The sequence below is a fragment of the Petaurus breviceps genome, unplaced genomic scaffold (genome assembly GCF_028583685.1).
Source record: "Petaurus breviceps papuanus isolate PSGF00001 unplaced genomic scaffold, PetGlider_PUasm1.0 174, whole genome shotgun sequence".
Classification (NCBI taxonomy): domain Eukaryota; kingdom Metazoa; phylum Chordata; class Mammalia; order Diprotodontia; family Petauridae; genus Petaurus; species Petaurus breviceps.
In genome coordinates this window covers 50,595,474-50,617,885 of record NW_027185761.1, presented here as the reverse complement: position 1 = coordinate 50,617,885, position 22,412 = coordinate 50,595,474, and the positions used below count along the sequence as shown (strand labels likewise).

At 46.5% G+C, this 22,412-nt stretch overlaps 1 protein-coding gene across 3 annotated transcripts in view; it reads left to right on the top strand.

The window, feature by feature from the left end:
- ATXN7 (ataxin 7) overlaps positions 1-22,412 on the top strand; it is a 98,473-nt gene that overhangs the window by 38,194 nt on the left and 37,867 nt on the right. The window contains exon 1 of one of the 3 annotated variants that reach the window (XM_069084187.1): positions 19,181-19,429. The exons of the other annotated variants lie outside the window; for them this stretch is intronic. Within the exon in view, the coding sequence (XP_068940288.1) occupies positions 19,405-19,429 (25 nt within the window). The 5' untranslated portion in view covers positions 19,181-19,404. Of the gene's footprint in view, positions 1-19,180; positions 19,430-22,412 lie in introns of those variants that run through there. 3 annotated transcript variants of the gene reach the window in all.

Below are 22,412 nucleotides of genomic sequence, written 5' to 3'. Positions count from 1 at the left end.
TCGTGGGGAACCTGACGGTCAGAATCTGTTTTTCTTATTCTGCAAAAAAGATTGATCTTTCGGGTCATTTTGTATGGAGATAGCTAAGTTTTCTTCATAAGATTTATCTAAAATATTTACAGATTTCTTTTTAGGAGCGTATCTCTATTCTTTAAGATGAAGTACAATGTGTAATAGTCCCTGCTGTCTTTGGGAAGCCCATCTGGCACTCACCTAGCAGATTCCTTCATCTTCATATGATCGAAAGATCAAGTAGGGAGAGAAGACATTCACAAAGTGGTACAGTCTAGAACATATCCTAAGAGGGACAGGAATCTAGAACCTTAAGGATTCAAAAGGGGCAGTGATGGGTCCCTTCTGACAGGGGTAGCCAGGAGAGGCTCCATGTGTCCCAATCCAGGCTTGTCCCCTTTCTTCCAAACCCACCCTTTTCCTGGCTTCCAGGCTCACCACCTGCTTATGGTTCAGTCCCTTCAGTCGTGTCCAACTGTTCGTGACCCTCTTTGGGGTTTTCTTGGCAAAGATACTGGAATGGGGCTAGGAGGTGCAGTGAATAGAGCACCAGCCCTGGAGTCAGGAGGACCTGAGTTCAAATCCGGCCTCAGACACTTGACATTTACTAGCCACGTGACCTTGGGAAAGTCACTTGACCCCATTTGCCTTCCAAAAAAAAAGTTACTGGAATGGTTTGCCATTTCCTTCTCCAGCTCATTTAACAGATGAGGAAACTGAGGCAAAGAGGGTTAAATGACTTGCCCAGAGTCACACAGCTAGTAAGTGTCTGAGGCCAGATTTGAACTCAGGAAGACAAGTTCCTGACTCCAGGCCTGGTGACACCCCCTAGCTGCCCTCGCTGCCTGGGAGTCATCCTTAGGAGTGAGCCCCCTCTCACTTACCGGCCAGTCAGTTCCACCTGCACAGTCCCTCTCTCTGCTCATAGGGCCGCCGCCCTGATTCTGGCCTTTGTCACCTTTCAGGGTAGAGTCCTCATTGGTGTCCTCCATCTTTCTCACCTTCAGTGCTCTCCATTCAGCTGCCACAGGTTCCTACATGCACACACACACACTCACACACGCACTTTCTCTCTCACACATGCACACACACACACACACACACCACTTTTATCTTTCCTCTACGTTTGACCTGTCTGGAGTGTGTTGCTGGCCATCTCGGGGGCACAGTGCAGCTGCTTTAGTCATTTTGTTGAGCAGCATTTCAGATGGCTTTGCAGAGTGGTTGGGCTAGTTCACAGTCTCACCAGCTACTGCTACCGGCCTGTCTCTGCACAGCCTTTCTGATGTCGACTGTTTCCATCTTTTGTCCTTGTTGCCAGTTTGCTCAGTGAGTGGTGAGACCTCGTGGTTGTCCTCATTTGCATTTCTCTAATTATTGATGAATTGGATTAGTCTTTCATGTGACAATTTATAGTTTGCAGTTGTATCTTTTTTTTTTCTTTCCCAAAACTCTACTAACTGAACTTGAACTTGCCTCTAACCCAAGCTCTTCATATGGACATGGCCAGGTCACTTGAATTGTTCTGGGCCTCAGTTTGCTGACCTGTGAAATGGGTACAGTTGTGCTTTTTATTAGCCATCTCATTGGAGTATTAAAAGGAGAGTCCCTGTAAATTCTAAAATGCTAGGTGTGAATTATTTTTCTGATCTGGGCGATGAATGGCAGAGGAAGATTGCTGACAGTGGTGTGCAGGTTAGAGAGCTCAGAATAGTAAAGACCAGTGGGGTCTGGCCGTGGGGGTGGAGGCATTTGGTTTTAGATCTGTTGGATGTCTTGTGTGAAGTGGACGGCCGAAAGAGCCGGTGTGGGTGTCAGCAGGACTGCAGACCTTTCTCCAAGGAGGGCTTCCCAGTAATGTCGGGGATAAAGTCGCGGTGGATTGGGTCCCCAGAGAAAAAGAGCAAAGAAAGCTGAGGTCAGGGCCCTGGGGAGCACACCACATACAGAGGTGGCTGGAGGAGGAGGGGGGGCCCGTCAGGGAGACAGAGGTCAGGTGTGCTTGCGGGTAGTTAAGGCATAAGCAATAGGGAAGAGTGAGTGTAGGCCAGAGAAGTCATACTGGGGCCTGCTGGCAGCGTGGGGTGCAACCCAAGCCAGATTAATGTAGAATTGGGAAGTGTTTAACAAAATACCAATAGAGTCCATCACAGATAATGTGAATTGTTGTTTTGTAAGTCACTATGAAGACCACAGAGATTCATTTCTCTTTGAGTTTGCTTTTTTTTTGTTTGTTTTTGCTTTTTTTGGAGGGGTAAGGTAGGGCAATTGGGGTTAGGTGATTTGCCCAAGGTCACACGGCTAGTTTTTTGTGTTAAGTGTCCAAGGCTGGATTTGAACTCAGGTCCTACTGACTCCAGGGCCGGTGCTCTATTCACTGCACCACCTAGCCGCCCCCTCTCTGAGTTTGACACCACCTGCATGGGCCAGAGGTGGCTGCCCAGTCTTGGTGTTGCTGATCAGGAGACTGTCCCAGAACAGAGGAAGCCTTCCGCCAGAGGGTGATGAGGTGGTAAATCATTTCCCTAATGTATCCCCTTTGCACATTGGGTAACAAATGGTGACAGTGAAGTGTGTCATGATACAGCTGCCGCCAGCCCACATGGGAAGCCAGGCTAGATGTTCACCTAGATTGTGAAAGTGTGTGCCAGCGTCCTCCATGAACTCTTGGGGCTGCTTGAGCCCACAGACCTCTTCCTTAACCGGACTGCCTTCTCCAGTGGCTAATGTGCCCTGTGGCTTACTTTCTGGTTCCCTGCTGCCCTGCGTTTGCTTTTCCTTTCTGTTACCCTAAGTGCATTCCTTCCTGCCGTCCCTGCTGCCTTCACCCCATCCTTGTTCCACCAGAGGCTGCCAGCGCCTGTCCATGCTTGGAAAAAGTCCTCCCTGACCTAGCTGCTCTGTGGTCCTTTGGACTTGTGAAGGCGGGTCTCCTCCTTCCATTCTGCCTTTGGATGGCTCTCGTGGTTGGGAAGTCTTTATCTGCACCTTCTGCTCATCGCTCCTGCTCTGGTCCCGTGGGACCTTCCTCTGATCCACACTCAGCTCCAGCTCCTTTATTCTGTTTGCCCTCTGGATGCCCTCTGGAGCATCTCTGTGTGAGCATCTCACGGGGCACTAACAGACTGTCCTGGATGGGGTGTCAGTGCTGGGAAGGGTCTCTTCCTTCATCCTAGACTTGTCTTTGTGCCGACCCCTTCCTCTGGCCATTGGAACTCCTCCTTTCCTTTCCAAACCAAACCAAACAACCTTCATCTTCGTCCTTCATCACTCAGCACAGGGCCTGGCTCACAGTGGGCACGCAGTGCTTTTGCCCAGGTCTCCTTAGACAAGAGAACGGCCCACGCCCTCCTCTCAGCCGCGTTCAGACCCTTGTTCTGCCCTCATCTGCCATCTGAGTGCACTCCTTATGACTTTCTGCCCTCACAATTCTTGGGCCTTCTCCCTGCTGTGATCTGCATCCCCGTGGGCTCAGCCCCTCGTGTCTCAGACTGGCTGCATCGGGAGGAGCTGCTGACCCTCTTCCATACTGGATCGACCGGCTCTTCGCCTTCATATGCACCTCCCGTCCCTTCCCTGCCTTCTCAGTATTGACTCACAGCAGCCCCCAGCTGACCCTCCTCGCCCCTTGACTTTCCATGGTTCCTTCCCTGCCGGCCCCTAGCCCGAATAAGTGTTTCATTTGCCTCCAATGCCCAGCCAGTCTATGTCAGAGAAAAGTCCAGAGACTAGATTTGAATCCAGATTCCCCCAAGACCGAGGTCAGTTCTCGACCAGAATGCTTCTCAGGTGTGGCTCCCGCGGCCTCAATGATTTCTTGCTCCTCCCCGCAGCCCCGGTCAGTGGCTGTGCTTCTCTGCTTCGGATCCCTGCTGACACGTGTCTGCCAGTTCACTGCTTCCCGTCACCTGGCCTGTTCTCCCCCATCTTCTCTGCTTATTTTGAGGCATCGCTGCCCCCTTAGAGTCAGATTTGACTCCTGGCTCCCTGCATTCTCGCCCTGTCAGGCCCCAGAGCCCCTCGCCCCTACCCTCTCCTCTCCTGAGCTGCAGAGCTGGTGCCTGCTGGCTGGACCTCTCCCTGGATCTCTGTAACACCGCTTGGTGGCCTTTCTGCTCTGGTCAGCTCACTCCTCCTCCCAGCGGCTTCATCCTACTGTAGGAGCCCTCCCCACCAAATTCAAGCATCCCCCTTTCATGCTGCTGCTTTCCTGTGTTTATGCCTTTGGTCGCCATCCTCATTGCCTTCTGTGGACGCCCTCCATCCCTTTTAAATGCCTCCTCAGAGCCCAGCTTGGGGCCTTCTACTGTCTCCAGGGAGTATTTCCTAGAGCTGCCCTGGCCCCAGCGGAATGTCAGCATGGTGGGCCTTGGGGCACACTGGCGCTCCTCACCCCTTGCTCTCTTGGATGTTAGAGGGCAGGTTCTCAAGTTCTTTGGAAGGCATTGGAATGGTTGGGTGTCAGTGCCTCCATCCATGTTGGGGCTCACTCTGCCCTGAGGAGGGGACGGGGTGAGACGCTTCTCACTGTATTTCACACCCAGGACACGGGTTCTTACCAAGGGTTTTATTTACTTGCAAAAACAAAGCACAGAACTGTAGAAGTTGTTGTCATTATAGGCAGCTTTACTGCTTGTTCCTGAGAAATTTCCATGTAGATTAGAGGGAAAATACATTTTCTTACCTTACAGTGAAAATTTGTTTTTTTTTTTTAATGTTATGTATGGGTCTGTTAATGGGGACAAGGGATTTCAGCTGTAAATTTCTGGTCCTATGAATGAAGAATTATTATAATATCCAGCATGCAATTCCTTCCAAAATAGTTGTCTATTGAAGAAGAGAATGATACCTCAAAAGTCAAGTGTAACGATTGTTTTGAAGTATTTCCAAGTTTCTAGTGTGTAGTAGGGGTAGGTCACATCCCTACTGCACTGTCTGTTCAGCCTTTGGGCAGTTTATGGTTCATCCATGTAATCAATCAGCCAACCAGCCTTTCTGCCTTTGAAAGTTGTCTGTCTTTTCGCAGTTTTTCCCAGTCAAGTTCTGTTAAGGTTTTTAGAGGCAGTATAAAAAGAGATCGGTCATCAACCATAATGGAGAGCCTCCTGTGTGACGGGTTCTGTGCTAGGCCCTAGGGAGACTGACCTCAAGGAGGGAAAGACATGCATCCATCCCTGTAGATACAGAACATATCCAGAGAAAATCAGGAGGGAGAGCTCGGTGTTACTTCTCATTTCTAATGGAGGATGTAGAAGCCCAGTACTAATCCACAGACTTGTTTTCCCACAGGTTTCTGTTTTAAAGGCATAGGAGTGTTCTATCTATGCAGCTCTTGCTGTGTATTTAGTGCTGGACCCAGATGTTCGGGGGATGAAGAAGAAACGTGAGACATGTTGCATGCCCTGGCAGTCCCCCTCTAGTGGGAAGGAAGGCGGGTGACAGCACAGGGTGACTGGGCTCCTTCAGACCGTAGCGTCACTAGAGGCCGTCTCCATGCAGTGACTGGGGGGACCCCTTGTATGGGGTCTGTAATTAGAGCTTTCTCAGTAACTGTGGAGGTCCCTTCTGGCTCAGATTCCGAATGTACGTCCTTAGGGCCTGAGCTGTGAGAGCTGGCACACAGGGAAAGCTTCGTGGAGAGCGGGTGGGCTGAGCTTGTAGCCCTTCTGGAGCGTGGAGATTTCTCCTACCCCGGTGGAGTCAGTGGTAGAGAGCAGAGAGGATTCAAACCCACACCTCCCAACTCTTAAGCCCAAGGCCCTTTACTCTGTCTCCAGCTTCCGCTGGAGAATTGATAGTTGTCATTTTGCCTTCTTGACTTTCTCAGCTCCTGGTATGCCAGCGACCACAGCTTCGTCATCTGTTGGAGTAGCCCAAGGAAGCAGAACTTCCTGGGAAATACTGTTATCGCCGTGCCAAAACATTGAAACGTGAGACTCGCATCCAGAAGTCTCACAGGCCCTTTGCACCTCCACCCTTCACTGATCAGTCAGCAAGTATCTAAGCCCCTCTGGTCCACCACCACCCCAGACCCAGTGGTGAATCTGACAGCTGTCTCCTTAAGTGTCATACCTATAGGTCCAGGTGCCGTCGACCTGGCAGTGCTTTTTTGTGATGGTACTCCTGTTTTTATACTGACTGGAATTGAGAACTGTCCATGCTCCCAGATCTTTTGACCCTCACAGAATGAACAGTATGGGTTCCACTCCCTTCTTTTTTGTTATTGTTGTTAATGTACTTTTTAAAATTTTTAAATTAAGCTTTTATTGATATTTCTGTTTCTTATATTAGTATAGTTACTCCAAGCATCCTTCCTTCTCCTCCCTCCCAAAAAACCATCCCATGGTATTTTTAGAGAGGAAAACAATCAGCACAGACTGTTAATAAATAGAAAAAGTTCAACCATGTGCATTGTAGCATCTCTGGTTCTGCCCCCTCCACAAAGGAGTAGGTTGGGGGTGTTCATTTGGGTCCTGCTTGATCCTTAATAATTTTGTTACATTTACTTTTAATTTTTTGGTGTGCATTGTTCTTTCCATTTATATTATATCACCTGATACTGTTGGGAAAACTGGAAAGCAGTCTGGCAGGAATCAGGCTTAGACCAACACTTTATACCGTATTCCACGATACATTCTAACGGGATCACACTATAAAAATAATTAAAAGAGATCATACTATAAATTAAAAAATTATAGCATAAAAAATTAAAAGAAATTACAATATAAAAAATTAAAAGTGAAACAGATTATGTACCTTTCACAGATATGGGTAGGTGATATATTTATAATCAAATAACAGATAAAGGTCATTTACAAATGATAAAAGAGATTACTGATTACATGAAGCTGAAAAGCTTCTGCCCAGACAAAAGTAATGTACCTAGAATAAGAAGGAAAGTGACTGAATGAGAAAAAAAAATTTGTATCACAATTCTCTAATAAGAGTTTGGTATCCAAAACCTATAAATACTTTCCTTTTTTTTTGGAGGGCACTTTGCGTTAAGTGACTTGCCCAAGGTCACATGGCTAGTTTTAGTGTTAAGTGTCTGAGGTCACATTTGAACTCAGGTCCTCCTGACTCCAGGGTCGGTGCTCTATTCACTGTGCCACCTAGCTGCCCTGTCTCCTTTCTTTATATATCCTTTTACTGCTCCCTTTATGTACCCTCCCTTGTTATAATGTAGTCCCACAAAAGAAGCATTCACATGTAGGCAGGGTATCCCCATGTTCTGTCTGTAATTCCCTTTGTCAGCTTCTTCACTGATATCTCTCCCAGATTCCCACCTTCATCCCTGTCTCCTTGTGGATATTTAGAAAGATGTCTCTTACTGGTTTCTGTTGTAACTCTGGCTGTGGTTGTCTCTGGCTACAGCATTTATTCACTCCTCCTGCATTTCTGTTGTTTGAGGTGTTAAAGAGGCAGATGAATTCTTCACTTCTGGTTTTCTTTCTAATTCTTTATTTGATGAAGCTCCATCTTTTGCCCAGATTTTCAGCATAGGTCACCCTGGCCTGCATCCTGAACTTGACTGCCCTTCAGAACACATTATTTATTCCATTCCCTCCTCCTTTTCTAATGGGCATGGAATAGCCTTGCGTTTTAAAAATTTGCTTAGATTTGTATTTGAAGGTCTTTCTTCCGATGGCTTGCAGAACTTGTTTTTTCTGAATTAAATTGTTAAATTTAGCCACCGTGTGTCTAGGAGTTTACAGCCTTGGTTTGTTTTTTTTTTCCTGGAGGTGATCTATGAAGTCTTTCAATTGGAGTATCATTTTCTATGTTCAGAAGTTCCGGGATGGGTCTCTTTTCATAATTTGTGGTGTTTGGGTTTTGGGTCTATCATGTTCTTCTGGAAGACTAACTTATTATGCTTTCAAAATCATCCTGCTCTGCTTGCAGAGGCAGCACATTTCTTTTAAAGTTCATGCTTTTTGCTTCTCTTCTTCTCGGTCGTCTTTCACTTCTGTGAATTTATTGTCCTTCCTGCTCTGGTGAGGTTTACCATCGAAGATTCCAGCTTTTCCACTCTGCCTGTTGCTTTTGCTGTGCAGGACACAGATTCTGTTCTCATCATGTCATGGCTCCATGCTTTCGTGTTCAGTAGCTTCCTCTGTCCCACCCAGTGTTGGATCATGTACTAGATCTAGAGGTCATCTTTTCTTTTGATATTAAGTGGTTTTCTTCTTGATTTATCTGCGTATGTTCAGGGTCTTTGAGTTTCCTTCTTCCTGAGATCTTTAGCAATTTCAGATTTTTTTCTTTGCTTCTGATTTTCTCTGATTCCTTTTCTGATCTTATATTTCTTTCTGATGGTGGTTTCCTTGGAGTCAGTATCTCTACTTCCTGACATGCTGGGCAATTCCTGGTTCATCAGCCTAGGTCTCTGCCCCAGGGGATTTTTGGGTGGCTAGAACTGGCCCCATCTAGATGCTGTGTGCTTTCTCTCAGGCTTAGTGAGTGCTGCATGGCATTCTGTCCTGGCAGCCTGTCTTACTCCCTCTGTTCCTTAGTTCTCAGACCTGGCACTGGCGAGCTTTGCAGCACTGGGGCCGTGAGGTTGCTGCCCTGGCAGCCTCTTTGTCTGTTGTGGTCCCGGCTGATTTATGCAGTCTGTAGCTGGGGTCTCCACAGCGCTGGAAAGAGGGAGAGAGGGGGCTAAGCTGTGGGGTCGGTTTTGTGGTAAGGGCTGCTAAGTGAGCTCAGCTTCATCAAACATCAGCTCATGGGTTTCTGGTTGTGTGTGTGTGTGTGTGTGTGTGTGTGTGTGTGTGTGTGTTGTAGTTTTTACATCTTCCTTTGGATTCTGGGTATCCTAGTTCATGGAGACCCCTGAAGTTAGTTTAACTTTGGCATAGAATTTCTGTTTCGAAGAGGTTGGAGAGGTCATGGGGTTCAGAGAAAATGTATAATTCACTGCTCACATAACTTGAGAATCTCTTCCTTAAACTTTGGTACTTTGATGTTCCTTGAAATTTGTCAAAGATTTTTTTTGTTGTTGTTAAGATGCTAGCACAGAATATGTTAAAAATGCCATTTTTGTCAGAGGATGAATAAATAGAAATTATTCATTATACCTAGTGAACTAATTAAGTCATTTCAGAATATGTTAGTGTTGGAGTAAAATGTGTAGTATTATCAGAATATGTTTGTGTCAGAGTAAAATGTGTAGTATTATAAGTGTAATGGGGATATTTTGGTTATTAATATGCTAGTTTTCATCTTAGCACTTGAAACACAAAAATCACATTATTTATGAGCTAAAAATTGCCACCAGATAATTAAGTTTAATCTGCTTTGAAATTTTCAGCAACAGGTTGCTTTTTTTGCCAATCTCCTGTTCATAAAAGCTTTACAGGACTCCCCTTTAATTCATTAGAAATTGGTTGTTTCAGCCACTTATAAAAGTAACTTCAAAGTTGATTTGAAGACTAAATAGAAAATTAAGTATTTTTCTTTCACAGTGTCATAAACAGGCTGAAAACTGCTCTAATCAGTTTTGATTCTTTTCCTTCCTTGAAGCATCCAATGGTGCCAATCTCATGAAGACCCATTAGTTTTCCTTCCCATTCACTCAGAGGTCCGTAGGCTAGGTGAAGGATTCTCTGAATGAGGCATTTCCTTGTCATCTTGTTCCACTTTACAAAGATCCCCAAGCCACAAGCACGTGCAGACATCCCCAGTTATCAGCGGATCCTCGTGGTACAATGCCACCTGTTGTCATGGAGCTCCCCGGCAGACCAGCGGCTCCTTCCTCTGGGGAGAGGCGCTACCTCACTGCAGATTTCTCTTCTTTACCCAGTCTCATAGTTCATTTTGCCATCACTCCCTTTGGTGCAGCTTCTGTAGAGATGGTTTAACCATGTAAAAATGCATAGGTCCTTTTGAGATTTAGTTGGCATAACCACAGAGACTTTTTATTTTAGAGCCATAAAAATAACATTATTTCAAGGAGGAGGTTGCCCAGCTTCTGTAGATAATTAATACCACCAAAATATCATTAATAATATTTCAGTCACTATTGAATGTAAACGACCCAGAGCTGTAAGGCAGTTGTCACATAAGTGAAAGTGTTAATGTGCACAATGGAAAATGGCATGGGTGACATTATTTTTACCCCCAAAGGAAATATAAAGTTGACCGTTTGATCATTAATTTGCATCACTCTATATCAAAATGCAAAATGAATCAATCCCATGAATTAATTTTACTTTTACCACAAACTGATTCATGCTAATTAAATTTTCTGCAAATCTCAATAGCATCAGATAGGGATTTATGCATGCCTCAGCTAGCAGAAACTAATTTTTGCTCCCTTCCCCTTCATACAATATATAGGTATTAAAATATTTTTTCTCATTGATCCCTGACATTTTATGCAATACCATTTATGGGCACATGCCTTTTAATTCCTAGCTACAAAAACTCTGATTGAGCATTCAGGCCACCTTTATATTGATTTGTGTGTTTGCTTTTCTTATTAAGATATTACTGACATTAAGGAGGTGGAATCATGGCCTCAGTATTGTGGGGGCACTTGGCCCTTTGAAGTAAGCTACGAATGTGAAGGAATTATACCAGGCTTGGCACCATGGTGATGTCAGAAGCCAACCTTGTTCTGCCTTTGTTTCAAAATTAAAATTTCAGTAAGACTTATCTGATCAAATTTAGGCTTTAGAATCAGGGAGGACCTTGGCATCAGCGTAATCTCCCCCCTCACCTTCATAGGACAGCTGAAGAAGCTGAGTGAGGCATGGGAAGATGAGGTCACTCACACCGTGACTAGGATGAGATCACCAGGGCCAGGACTTTTCCCGCTCTAGCCTGCGTAAGAATGCAGAGCATCTATAGAGTCCCTGCTTTGGGCCAGACACTGCTGGTGTGCCCTGGTCTGTTACAGGTGGGGGGGACAGTTTTCTTTCCTGACTGTGGAGCAGGCAGGACATAGCCTTCCATGTTAGGATGGTTTCTGGGTGGTGAGATTAGACCATTGTCGTAGTGATTGCATTTATATAGTGGCACTCCTGGGTGTGCAGAGTGCGCTGCAAACATTATGCCCTTTGATCCTTGCAACAGCCTAAATGTTGAGTGCTATTGTCATTCCCGTTTTACAGCTGAGGAAACTGAGGCTGGAGGTTACGGAAACCTTGCCCAGGATTCAGCTACGGTCTTCCTAATTTCAAGTCCAGGGCTCTAACCACTGTGCTGTGTTCATGTGAAAAGTACTCTCTGACCTTCCTGCCCCCACACGAGCCTCATGACTCATTTCTCATGCCTGAAAGGTGTGCCGCCTTCTGCATTTTTATCCTTTGGAATCTTTCTCCCCTTAAAGCTTCAGGTCAACATCCACCAAAGCCTTTGGTGATTCAGACTTTTTCCCTCCCTCCTCTTCACATCTTCCTAGAGCCCTTGATTTCACAATCTCTCCTGCTCTCTTCACTACCCACTATTAGATACAGCTTCTCTGGGGGCAGGGATAGATTCATTTGAGGCTTTTTACCTCCCAGGCCTACCACGGTACTCTGCACATCAGTAGGCATTTAATAATCCTTAGTAAACAATAATATCTGTGGACTTAGGTTGTTCCTGAACTTGAAGTTGATTGAATGTTACCAGTAGTCTGTGCTTCATCTTTTAAAGAAATCATTGAATGGCATGTAAATTCACATAACAATTACTCTGATTTATATAGTGCTTTAAGACTTGGAAAGCACTTTAACTAGGCGATCTCGTATTTTAGTTATATTTTCCTGATGACTCAGTTATCCATATTTCACTCACACACACACACACACACATTCATTCATTCTCTCTCCCTCTCCGTCTCTCCCCCTCCCCCTCTCCCTCTCTCCCTCTCCCTCCCCCTCTCCCTCCTTCTCCCTCTTTCCTTCCCCCCCATAATTAGAAGTTGACAGTCTGTGGTCTAGCCAATGGCCAGAAGAGGGAGTATTTAGTACGGCTTTATACAGCGACACCTGTCAATTTGGTTGGGTAACTAACTTGAGAGGAGTTTGCCCCATCTCTGCTTACGGATGGCCTTAAATTTTTTTTTTTTTTTACACAAATTTAGTCATTTTCCTCCAAGTTGGATTATGTCTATAGATTAGAAATGTAGTATCTTAAAAATGTGAAACCATATAGGTAAATATTATGGAATCACCTATTTTTTTTAGGCGTTTTAAAAGAGGGGGGAAAGATGTGTACAATAACTTTCATCCTTTGAAATGCTCTGGAAATACAAGGTCTCAGTTCTAGCCTTCTCCACTTGCAGTACTTTAATGGAGCAAGAGTGAATCTTGTGTAATTTACCTCCCAATGGAAATGGGAAGGAAAGATGTTAACTGCCCCTGTCATTTGCAGTTCATGACTAGAAACATCATTTTCTTCTTTTTGATAAATTGGTTTTTGTTTTACAGCAACAATACATGATTTTTGTCCCTTTTGGTATATGATTTTTTTCCCTGACACCTCCTAAACTGGGCATTAAAATAAAATGTTTTCTGGAATGGTGAGTGCAGACCGATGATTTGCAGCCCGCTTTGGGGTCATTGCACTGTTTTTGTGGGTGCTTAGTTCTGGCTCGGCCGTGCTTTACTGTTCTTAAAGCCCGATGATAGTCCTTTCTGGTGAGTGCTGGGCCAAAGGATGACTGAACTGAGCAGGACATGGAAGAAGCTTGGTAGGAAGATCTGAAGCCAGATTTTCATGCATCATAAACCTTCTTTTGTAGCCATTTACTTGGGGGAAAAAATTCAAAGGGTGGAATGTTGCATTAGTACTTCTGAAAGGTACTAGGCAACCAGCAGTGAAAACAGAAGTGTTAATAGACTTGACTGTGGTTTGTACATTGAAATCTTAAGAGTTTTTGTTGTTATTGTTAGGGATGGTTACTGTGCCAAGATCAGTTGTGATTTGCCTTCTGAATAAATATCCCAGAGTGTAGCTGAACTCCATGTGCTCAGACTTCTCCTCGATTGTGAGTTAGGAATGCAGAGTTTGGGGATTGAGTAGTTCATGTTGTGAGCCAAAGAGTGACAAGCACATTTCAGTCATAATAAGGCTGCTTCTGACCAGCACCTTGTGGAAATTTCCATTCCATGTGATTTGAAATTTGGCTTCAGTTCTTTTCAGCCAGAGGTGGTGGTGAGCCCACGTAAAACATGTGGTCTTTTGGAGGATCACAGGTCTGCTGTCCGGTTCATTATCCTGCATGGCGTCCGTCCGTTGGGTGCATTGTCCCTTAGTGGTCTTCACTTCATCTCTGAAGCAGCTGGGATGCTGCGCTCATGGCACGGTCGACACAAAGACTTGGCAGGCCAGACTACAAGGAGGTATTTTATTTGCCTGCCTTTGAACAGTTTGGAACAGTTAAATGGGCCCTAGACATAAAGCATGTTCCTCCTGGAAGTGTTCAGTTAGCACCAGCACTGGATGATGCCAGCTGGGGCCACAGTGTGTGCAGGCCTCCTCGGTGCCAGCCCTCGGCTGAGCGCTTTTCCAGTTTTATCTCGTCTGATCCTCACCCCAACCCTGGGAGGTAGGTGCTGTTATCATCCCCATTTTATAGGTAAGGAAATAGAGGCAGAGAGAGGTGAGTGTCAGAAGCTAGACTTTAATTTAGATCTTCCTGACTCCAGGCCCAGCACTCAAATCCCTTGGCCTATCTAGCTGTATGAAGCCCCCAGATATTAGCCCACCGCTTAAAAAAGTAAGCGCTGACCAGGGGTTTGAACTTCATTCCAACTTTATAAACAGATTGTGCATTTTGAATAACAATAATAATAATATAATAGCATTTCTTGACAAAGCCATTACTTGCCATTGAATTTTCAGGGGCACAACTGAATGAATTCTTTAGTGTTTCCAAGTTGAAAAATAATTTCTTCCCCTTTCAAGTGCCACTTGGCAGTAGGTGAGGAATGTTAAAGGTTGCATAAGTGCCAATTAGAACCAATTAGAACCTGACTGCCCTGCTCTGGCCCTGGAACGTGGAGAGGACCCCTGGGCCTCCATTCTCTTCCTCCCCCTCTGGAGAACTTGATAGTACAAAAGAAGGACCTGTCATCGATGGCCCCCCACAAGACCTGTAATGGGGCTCACAGTAGCTTTTCCTGCATTGCATTTGGGAGGTTCCAAGTGTAGTGATTTGGGGAATAGGGTGCTTTGTGGCAGGAGGCTTTTGGGGGAATTTGTGATTAATTGGTGGAGGGATCTCCTGGTAGGAAATGTGACTGACTGGGCCAGTGCAGCCACTCAACCGTCCTTGCCACTTTGTGTCAGGGAGAGTCCCGGGCAGCAGGAACCGCTGTGGAGTCGCCTGGAGGCACAGGTAGCGGTTTCAGACATCTGGGTCTTCTTTCTCATCTTAGTGGGTTTTCTCTGGAATCAGCCCCCACCACATCCTGCTGTGGGGGCCCTGGGGACATTCTGCAGAGCCAGGGCTCCCTTGCCTTTGCCTCCTGGCCCTCTGCTCGTGGCCTTGTCTTTGTGAGCAGGCTGATGCAGAGAGAGAAGAATTTCTGTCAACTCAGTGCTCCTTTTGTGCCACAGAACAGAGGGGCGTGCACAGCCCTCCCGACCACAGCTTCAGGGTTCTCATTTCAGGCTTTGGCGGTGACGGATTATCTTAGGAGAGAGTGTAAGCAGATGTCCTCCCCAGAAATCATCTGTGCCTGGAGTGTCCTCCCTCAGAGAAGGCCTCTCCTCCCTTAAGATGGAGAAGGGTCCTGCTTCTGCTTTAAGAACCCTTTCCCAGTCTACCTACCTTTAGAGGATGTGTGTGAATAGCCCTAAACCAAAGCATCACTACAGGCAGATTGAATAGCAGAAGTGTCTCTTTTCTTTTGATATCAGAGTGACGCTGTAGCTGTTTGGATATTTGATTTAGGGGCTCTGGTGAAGAGTTGCATGGTGTGTGGGGAAGGGGGGCACCTCGAGCTGTGTGCAGAGCGCTCTGTGTAGACCTCCTCACAATTTCCCTAGAGGCAGGGGCTGTCAGTACTCTCACTTTACAGATGAGGAAACAGAGGCATGCAGGTTAAGGATGACTTACCCAGGGTCACACAGCTATAGAGGATCTCCGCCAAGGTGCCTCTGCACACGTTTGGTATATTTCTATTTACATTATTCTGAGCAGAAACATCCTCTCTGTTCAGTTTATTTGTTGTTTATTTTTGGTGATTCATTCCCACCAGCCATGACTTTTCTGCTAAATGACTCAGGAAGAAAATGTAACGCGTTTTGTGTTGCAGCCCACGGGGCCCACACGGGTCACCGTGGCCACAGTGCCCGGCTCCCGTTGGCCTTTTTCTGGGTGCTAGCCTCTGCAGGCTCGTCCTGTTACCCCCGTGTCGGGGGACTGTACTACCAAACATTCTAGGTAGAGGACCTGCCGGAGCTTTCAAGAAAGTGAAAAGAAGAGGGAAGGGAGGCAGAGGATCACTGCTTTTACCAAGCATGGCCCCCCAGAGAGTAGCCGTGGTGCAGGCAGAAGAGAGGGAGAGATGAGATTGTCAGAATTTACAGAGGACAAGGCCGTAGCCAGCATGTAGACACAGACTGCTTTAAGATTTGCAGAACATTTTACTGGCATCTCATCTGATCCTCACAACTACCCTGGCAAGCAGGTGCTGTTATTGTGCCCATTTTGCAGATGGGAAGATTGAAGCAGACAGCTGTGAAGTGACTCAGCCAGGATCACTCAGCTAATAAGTGCCCAAGACTGGATTTGAACGCAGGTCTTTCTGATTCCAGACCTAGCTGCCCGTCCAAGAAGGAGCCCCTAACAAGACCCCTGGCTTCAGAGCCTGTACACAGACATACAGAGCATGAGAGAGCTTGAGATTGAGGGCACGTCTGTTTGGCAGAGGTCTGTCTTAGGCCCGGCTGCAGATCTCTCTGCAGGTGTAGATCAGGGACCTCAGTCTTTTCCTCTTCAGTCTCTGTCAGTCTTCTCAGAATACTGCTTTTAAATGCATTGAATACATAGGATTACCAAGAAAACACATTTCACATTAAACAATAACATTTAAAGCACAAGCTCGCAGACGCCAGGTTGAGAACTCCTGCTCTAGAGGCGTGCTTGGCATGCTTGTCAGGACGATCAGGGAACCCCCTGAATGACTGGCCGGCAGGACTCAGAGACATCCCGCCAACCCGGGGACGGGAGGTTCAGTCTGAGATGGAAGGCCTTTCCCTTGGATTCAGAGACTCCGCGTCAGCCGGGGCAGGCTGTGGCGGCCGGGAGCGGCCAGGGGCAGGGTGGCTGAGAGGAGTCTGGGGGCTAGGGGGTTCAGTGCCAAACGGCAGCAGCCAAAGGGCTTCCCTGAAAGGCCTGACCGCTTGGGTCCTCCCGTCCAGGCCCAGCAGGCTCTGGATCTGGAGAAGCCGGAGAGCGGTCACAGCGGCCAGAGGCCAGAGTGCAGGCCCCAGGGAGAACACCTAGAAAAGAGTAGCCTCCTGGGGGGCCATCCTGGCCCAGAGCAGCGCAGGGGCCTCCGGCTCACTCTGCTCAGCGTGGCCTCGGGCAGCAAGGCAGTTTTTTAATTCGGTTCCAAGGTGGGATAGACCGGTGTGGGCTGAGCGGGCTCCCCTGTCACCGGGGGCCTCCAGGATATGCCAGTGACCACGGGCTGGGTGAAGATGAAGTGTTGCTTCCTGTCCTGGCTGGTGGTTGGACGAAGGGCTCTGTCTCTTTGACCTCAGAGATTCCATGAGGGCCCAGGCCATGATGAAGCCCATGGAAAAGGAGTCTGCACAGGGATCCCTGGATAATGTATGTTGTGCTTTATTTGCCCTTGGAGCCTGCAAAATAAAATCTAGAAGGAATTTAGTAGCAGGTTAGAAAAAGTTGAAGTAACTATTGAAGGAGAATTCTACCAAAAAATCATTACTTTATTAAATCTAGTATTAATTTATCATTCAGACCACATTTAGCAAGTGTCTTCTGGGTTTGCGAGGCTCTGAACGAATATCTGGAAGAGAGAATCAAAGTTTAGGTTAGAGGCGGCAGTTAGAGCACAGTGGGGAGATTATAGGCCTGGAGATGGAAATCATTGTTGATTTCCTGAGTTCAAATCCAGCCTCAGAGTCTTAGGAGCTATGTGACCCTTAACTTCTGTTTGCCTCAGTTTCTCTAGATGCAAAATGGAGATAATTGTAGCATTTCCCTCCCAGGGAAGTTGTGAAGATCAGGTGAGATAATATTTGTAAGGCATTTTGTAAATCTTTATTATACTAGCTATATTATTATTTCTAAAATCTCCAAGCCATCTTTTCAGTTGTCCTTTGCTTTTAGATCACCACCAGCCCTTGGGGGCAGGCAGGTGGCTCCATGGAAGACAGAAGTAAAATGTTTCCACAAGGTGGTAAAATCATGACCAGCAGAACTTTGGGTCTGCCCTTGACTTGCCTGTGTTTATTAGGCCCCTCCTTTACCTCCTGCCACTCTCAGATGACACTGGCAGCTAAGCCCAAGTGAGAAGGAAACAAGGGGCCATGGTGGAGCGGGGAAGCGAGAGATGGTCTCTCCATGCAAGCAGGGCCACCCTGTTTTCAGTGCATTTAGTGCATATCCGCATAGATATTGCTATTTCATTATGTTTGATTTCCTTTGTCATCCTTATATCTTTGGTTTTGCCTATTAACTCGTTAGGAGAAGAGATCCCAGGCTTTGGCAAGCTGCCCCCAAAGGGGTCCAGGACACAATGTTCAGAGCCCCATGCCACATGCAGGATTCTCCCTTGTCTATGGAAGCTTGTGGAAGATTGGAAAACATTAGACGCTGCCCCCCATTGTTAGAATCTCCGTTTCTCTGTTCAGTCCCATCCACAGCCTCGCACAGAGGCCAGCCATAAATGCTGATTGGCTTAGTGGTCAGGCACTGTGCTGAGTCCCTGCAGATAGAGACAAGGAATTCATAGCCTCCGCCTTCAGGGAGCTTCCATTCTCTCTGCTGGTTGGAAACTTCAGCTTAAACCTTGAGTTTTGCTCGCTCTTCTTATTGGAGGGATTAGGAAGGAGGCCAGAAAAGTAACGGGGAGCATTCTTGCCTTTCTGTGTCTGCAGGCTAGCCCTGGACCACTCACAGGGGCCTGGATGGGTTTTCCTTGCATCTTTAAGGAAGGTGTCGGGCATGGCTGGTGCGGCTGACCAGAGGGCTTTGTGATGGTTCCGCAAACAGACTCGGTCCTCTTTCTTTTTGCAGTTTTTGGTATTTGCTCCTCAAGCTTGTTTGAGGCTCTTCCCCTTCTCATGCCTTTTCTCTATCTTCCACTGAGACTCTCTAGGGAACTTTCCCAGAAAGCTAATGCTTTTGTCACTATTCCAAGGGGGACGACAGGGTTTGGGAGGGGAACCCTTCTCGTGTTGTTGGTGCTGAGCTTGGAAAATGTTGGGAAGTTCCAAAATGAGTGGAATGCTTTCTCTCTCTAGGTTGATAAGTAGGGATTTGTGATTGAAAAGATGGGGGGGTATCCTGGAGGGATACAGGACTGCTGTGGAGAAAAGGGGTTCATGCTGGAGTTAGGGAGCATTTGCCACAGGCCTTTGGATGGGGAGAGAAAATTGAGTTCTGAAAATGACAGCGAGGTTGCCACAATTTCACTGGTCATCCAAAAGAAAGGTTTAGATATTTGAGACACACTGTTCACCTCTCTGGTGCTAGAAAAATACAAAACACAAACCAGGTGCATGTTATTCTCAGAATATGTGCAGAGGATGGGGGTGAGGTTTTTTTTTCTTTGTATGAAAAATGAAATTATTTACAATAAATTCTCTAAAATCCTACTGTTCATTGAGAAGACAACCATACCTTTGAAAGGTAGCAGGCAGGTAGGAAGATCCAGTTCCTAAAAATGTCCTCTGAGAGTCTAGACCTAAAAGGTTCATACCGAACACAATGAGCTGTACCTTTTTTTGATTTACTTCTCCGTGGTATTATGTATCACTTTAAAGGTATTCATAAAATTCAGCCTGCAAGTAATGAATATAGTAAATTGTTTTCAGTTCCTGGCAAGTCGCTTTCCAAAGAGAAGGATTACTTTACATCAGCAAGGACTCCTTGTATGACCATATTAGATAAAATTAGACTCCACCTCCTGTTTTCTGTTTATCTGCCAGGACCTTTGTAATTCAAGGGTTCCTTACAGTAGTAGCAAATGTTACATAAGCCCAAACATGGAGCGTACTCGGAGGCGGTGGGCAGACCCAAGGGCTGATGCCAGCCTTTAGCAGCAAGTGTGCAAGCAGCCCCAGCTGGCCGATGTGAATGGAAGTGAACCCGGAGCCCTCCAGGAGCAGCCCCTGCCCTGTACAGGCGGCGGGCGCAAAGTGCTGCCCAAGTTTTCTCGTGCTGTTGTCAGAGGCAAGATTTGGCCCGGAGCCCAGCTCTGCATGGAGCCTGCTACAGAAGGTTGGGGTAGGTCTGTGCAGTCAGGGCTGGGAGCCGAGAGGAGGGTGGGGGTGTGGGTGCCCTCCCTGCCCCGCAGGGCACTGGCAGGGCCAGGGACCTCGTCTGCAGAGTGAGGTGGTCACAGTGGATCATCTCGAAACTAGGGATTAGCGGCTACAATCGGCCCACGTAAGCCATCCTGAAATGTCATTGGAGTGATTTGGCCAAAGTTCAATAGCAGATGGGAGCTGGGTTTGCTATTAACCCCAGCAGAACGCTGAGCTTTGCGCTCAACTGTTCCTCCTGTGCGTCGGTCCGACACGGATGTCCCTTTTGGAGACAGGATTGTTTACATAGCTGTCTAAAAATGGAGTCACATTGTGACGTTTTTTTAAACCATGTTGTGTTTTGTTTCTTAATCTTTCTTGCGGTAGCTGTGGCCTCAGGCCTGTCCCTTCTCAGGATTTCCTGTGGAATCTGTTTTTAAAACTATCAGGACAGACACTCCAAAGCTCAGACCCGCTTTCAGAGACCTCAGAGTGGGCTGAGTTAGAGCAGCCTTTTTAAGAGATGGGCAGCAGTGACCCCGCCAGTCCTCGAGTGACTCAAACGAAGTGTGCAAGGAAGAATGAACCGGGAAGGGACAATTAGGTTTTGTTAGGAAGGGCTTAGGTTTGGTCGGTCGCCTGGGCCCCCAGCCCAATCGGCTTCTCAGTGCGGCTGATGATCAGGAGGCTGATGCTGGGGCTACCTGCAAACTTTCCTTCCAACAGGAAGTGAGGTGACAGTTTAGTTGTTTAATTCTTACTGGTTTCAAATTTCATGTCATTCCAAATAATCAGCTTGCCTGGATTGCTTTAATTGAGTTTAAAATTAGCTGCCCAGTTTGTAGGACTCGAGTGAACATGGTGATTTCTAGTCTTCAGGGATATTTGAGTTGCATTTTTCTCAAATGATTTTTCTGTAAGATATGTTTGTACCCACAGTCCAGCTCTGGTTGATTTACTTTAAATCCTTTTCAGTGTTTGTTATTGGGACATTAGCATGTTGTTGTTTGTCTGGGCAGATAGTATTCGTTGAAATGCATTTTACAATATTATGGACTTTTCCAGATCCATTGGGGAAGAAATGGACCTGCCTCTTAAGGGGTCATCTAATCCTTATGAGCTGGAGATAAATGGGCATCCTTTTGGAATATGCTGGCTAACTGTTGAGGCCGCTGTAGTATTTAATAAAAAAAAGACACACACACACACGCACACCCCCCCCCACACACACACACACACACACAACTAGTGAAAAATCTCTGTAAGGATCTGACTGAAATCGCTCAACAGAGGGTGCTGTCATTTCATTGTTCCTAGGAAGCACAGGACCTCCTACAAAAGTGTTCTCCCTGTTTGAGACTCCTGGGGCCTGGCTTTGCAAAGAAATAGCTCCTTTCCTTGAATAATCAAGTCCCTTTCATTTTTCCCCAAGGCAGGTTCTGACTTTGCTGCTTTGCAGTTTGTTTCATTTTTCATACCAAACAAATACAAAAGCAACAAGAACAATCATGATAATAATGAGACCTGATCTGTGGTGGCAGAACTTGGGGGGGAGGGAATCTCCTTTTCAAAGTCTGATGATAGCCGTGTTCCTCTCATTTGGAAAGTTGTGACCAGAAATAAAAACTTGGCTTCAGAGATGTTTTTGTATCATGACTCTTTGGGGGTATTTTTGATACTTGAGCTGAACGTGGTTGGTGCAGGAACCGGGGGAAGCTAAAATTGAAATGACAATAGCCTGTTTTTATGGGACATCTGTCTTTGTGCATTAAATTCAGAGCGAGGAGGGATTTTTAGGTTGTTTTTCCTCCTTCCCTGTTGACACACAAACCGAGCAGATAGCTATTACTCAAAGTGTGCCCCTTGAGCACAGGCTCAGGAGGGAAATGGCCTGCGGTGGTTCCGTTGAGATAGCTCAGAGCTATTGGTTTCTGACAGGGCTGTAACGCCCTCTTGTGCCCCACCCCCACCCCGTGCAGAAGCACCCGCCTGTGTGGGCACTTCAGCCGAAACGGTTTGAGAGGAGGAAGGAGCTCCTGCTTCTTTTATGTTTGTTCCCAAAGTGCAAGGGATCTGAAGCCCGGATGTCGTCCTGGGCTTGAGATGCCAAGTGGGCCAGCCCCAGGGACGACAACATCACGGAGATCAGACCCTCTGTTGGTCACTACGTGCCAGACACAGCAACAGGTGTACCTGCAGAGACGTTCTCCCTGTGATGATAAGCTGGTAAGATACCTTGACTTCTTCAGCTGAAATTCCACCAAGGCAGATTTAAGGGACCCAGGATTCGCACATCAAGATGAGTTCCCAAAACAACATATCATTTGGTAATGGCTGAAGCAGAATGATTTATTCTTTTAAAAATAGAACTAAATCCCAGATTCTAGAATATCGGGCCATTTGGGGCCCCCTCTTCATTTTCCTTTCTAGGCCATTGGAATTTCCCTGAAATTGTAGGCAGACAGGTCAGGACGGCAGCCTGTGCCTTCCAGTGAGTCTTCAGCATTCTTCTTACATACGAGGTTCCTTCTCAGCCCAAAACTGTGAGCCTACTTGAAAGTGCAAAATTAGCCAACAGCTGCCCCCTGGGGAAGACTCTTTGGCAGACCCATTATTCAGTGTCGCCATAATTCTGCGACTTTCTTAGCAACATTATTTACAGTCCATTCACACAGTTGCCCTTCCCCCACCAAAATCTTTCCCCTGGTAATGTGGCCTTTTCATGCTGCTGGTGTGAATGGGATCCAGCTGTATATGCTGTGCCCAGAGACCTGGAAACACCAGAGAGTTCAGACTATTTCAGTTGGGTATTTATTTCAGTGGTAAAGTTCCAAATTCAGGCCCTTGGCAATCTGATTAGGCAGTTTGGGGCTCCTGAAATCCCATTTTTGCTGGGTGTTTACAGACAGCTCTGTGCTCCTCACCGCTTTCCAGTGAAGTTTGCATTTTAAAAGGCCGTCTCT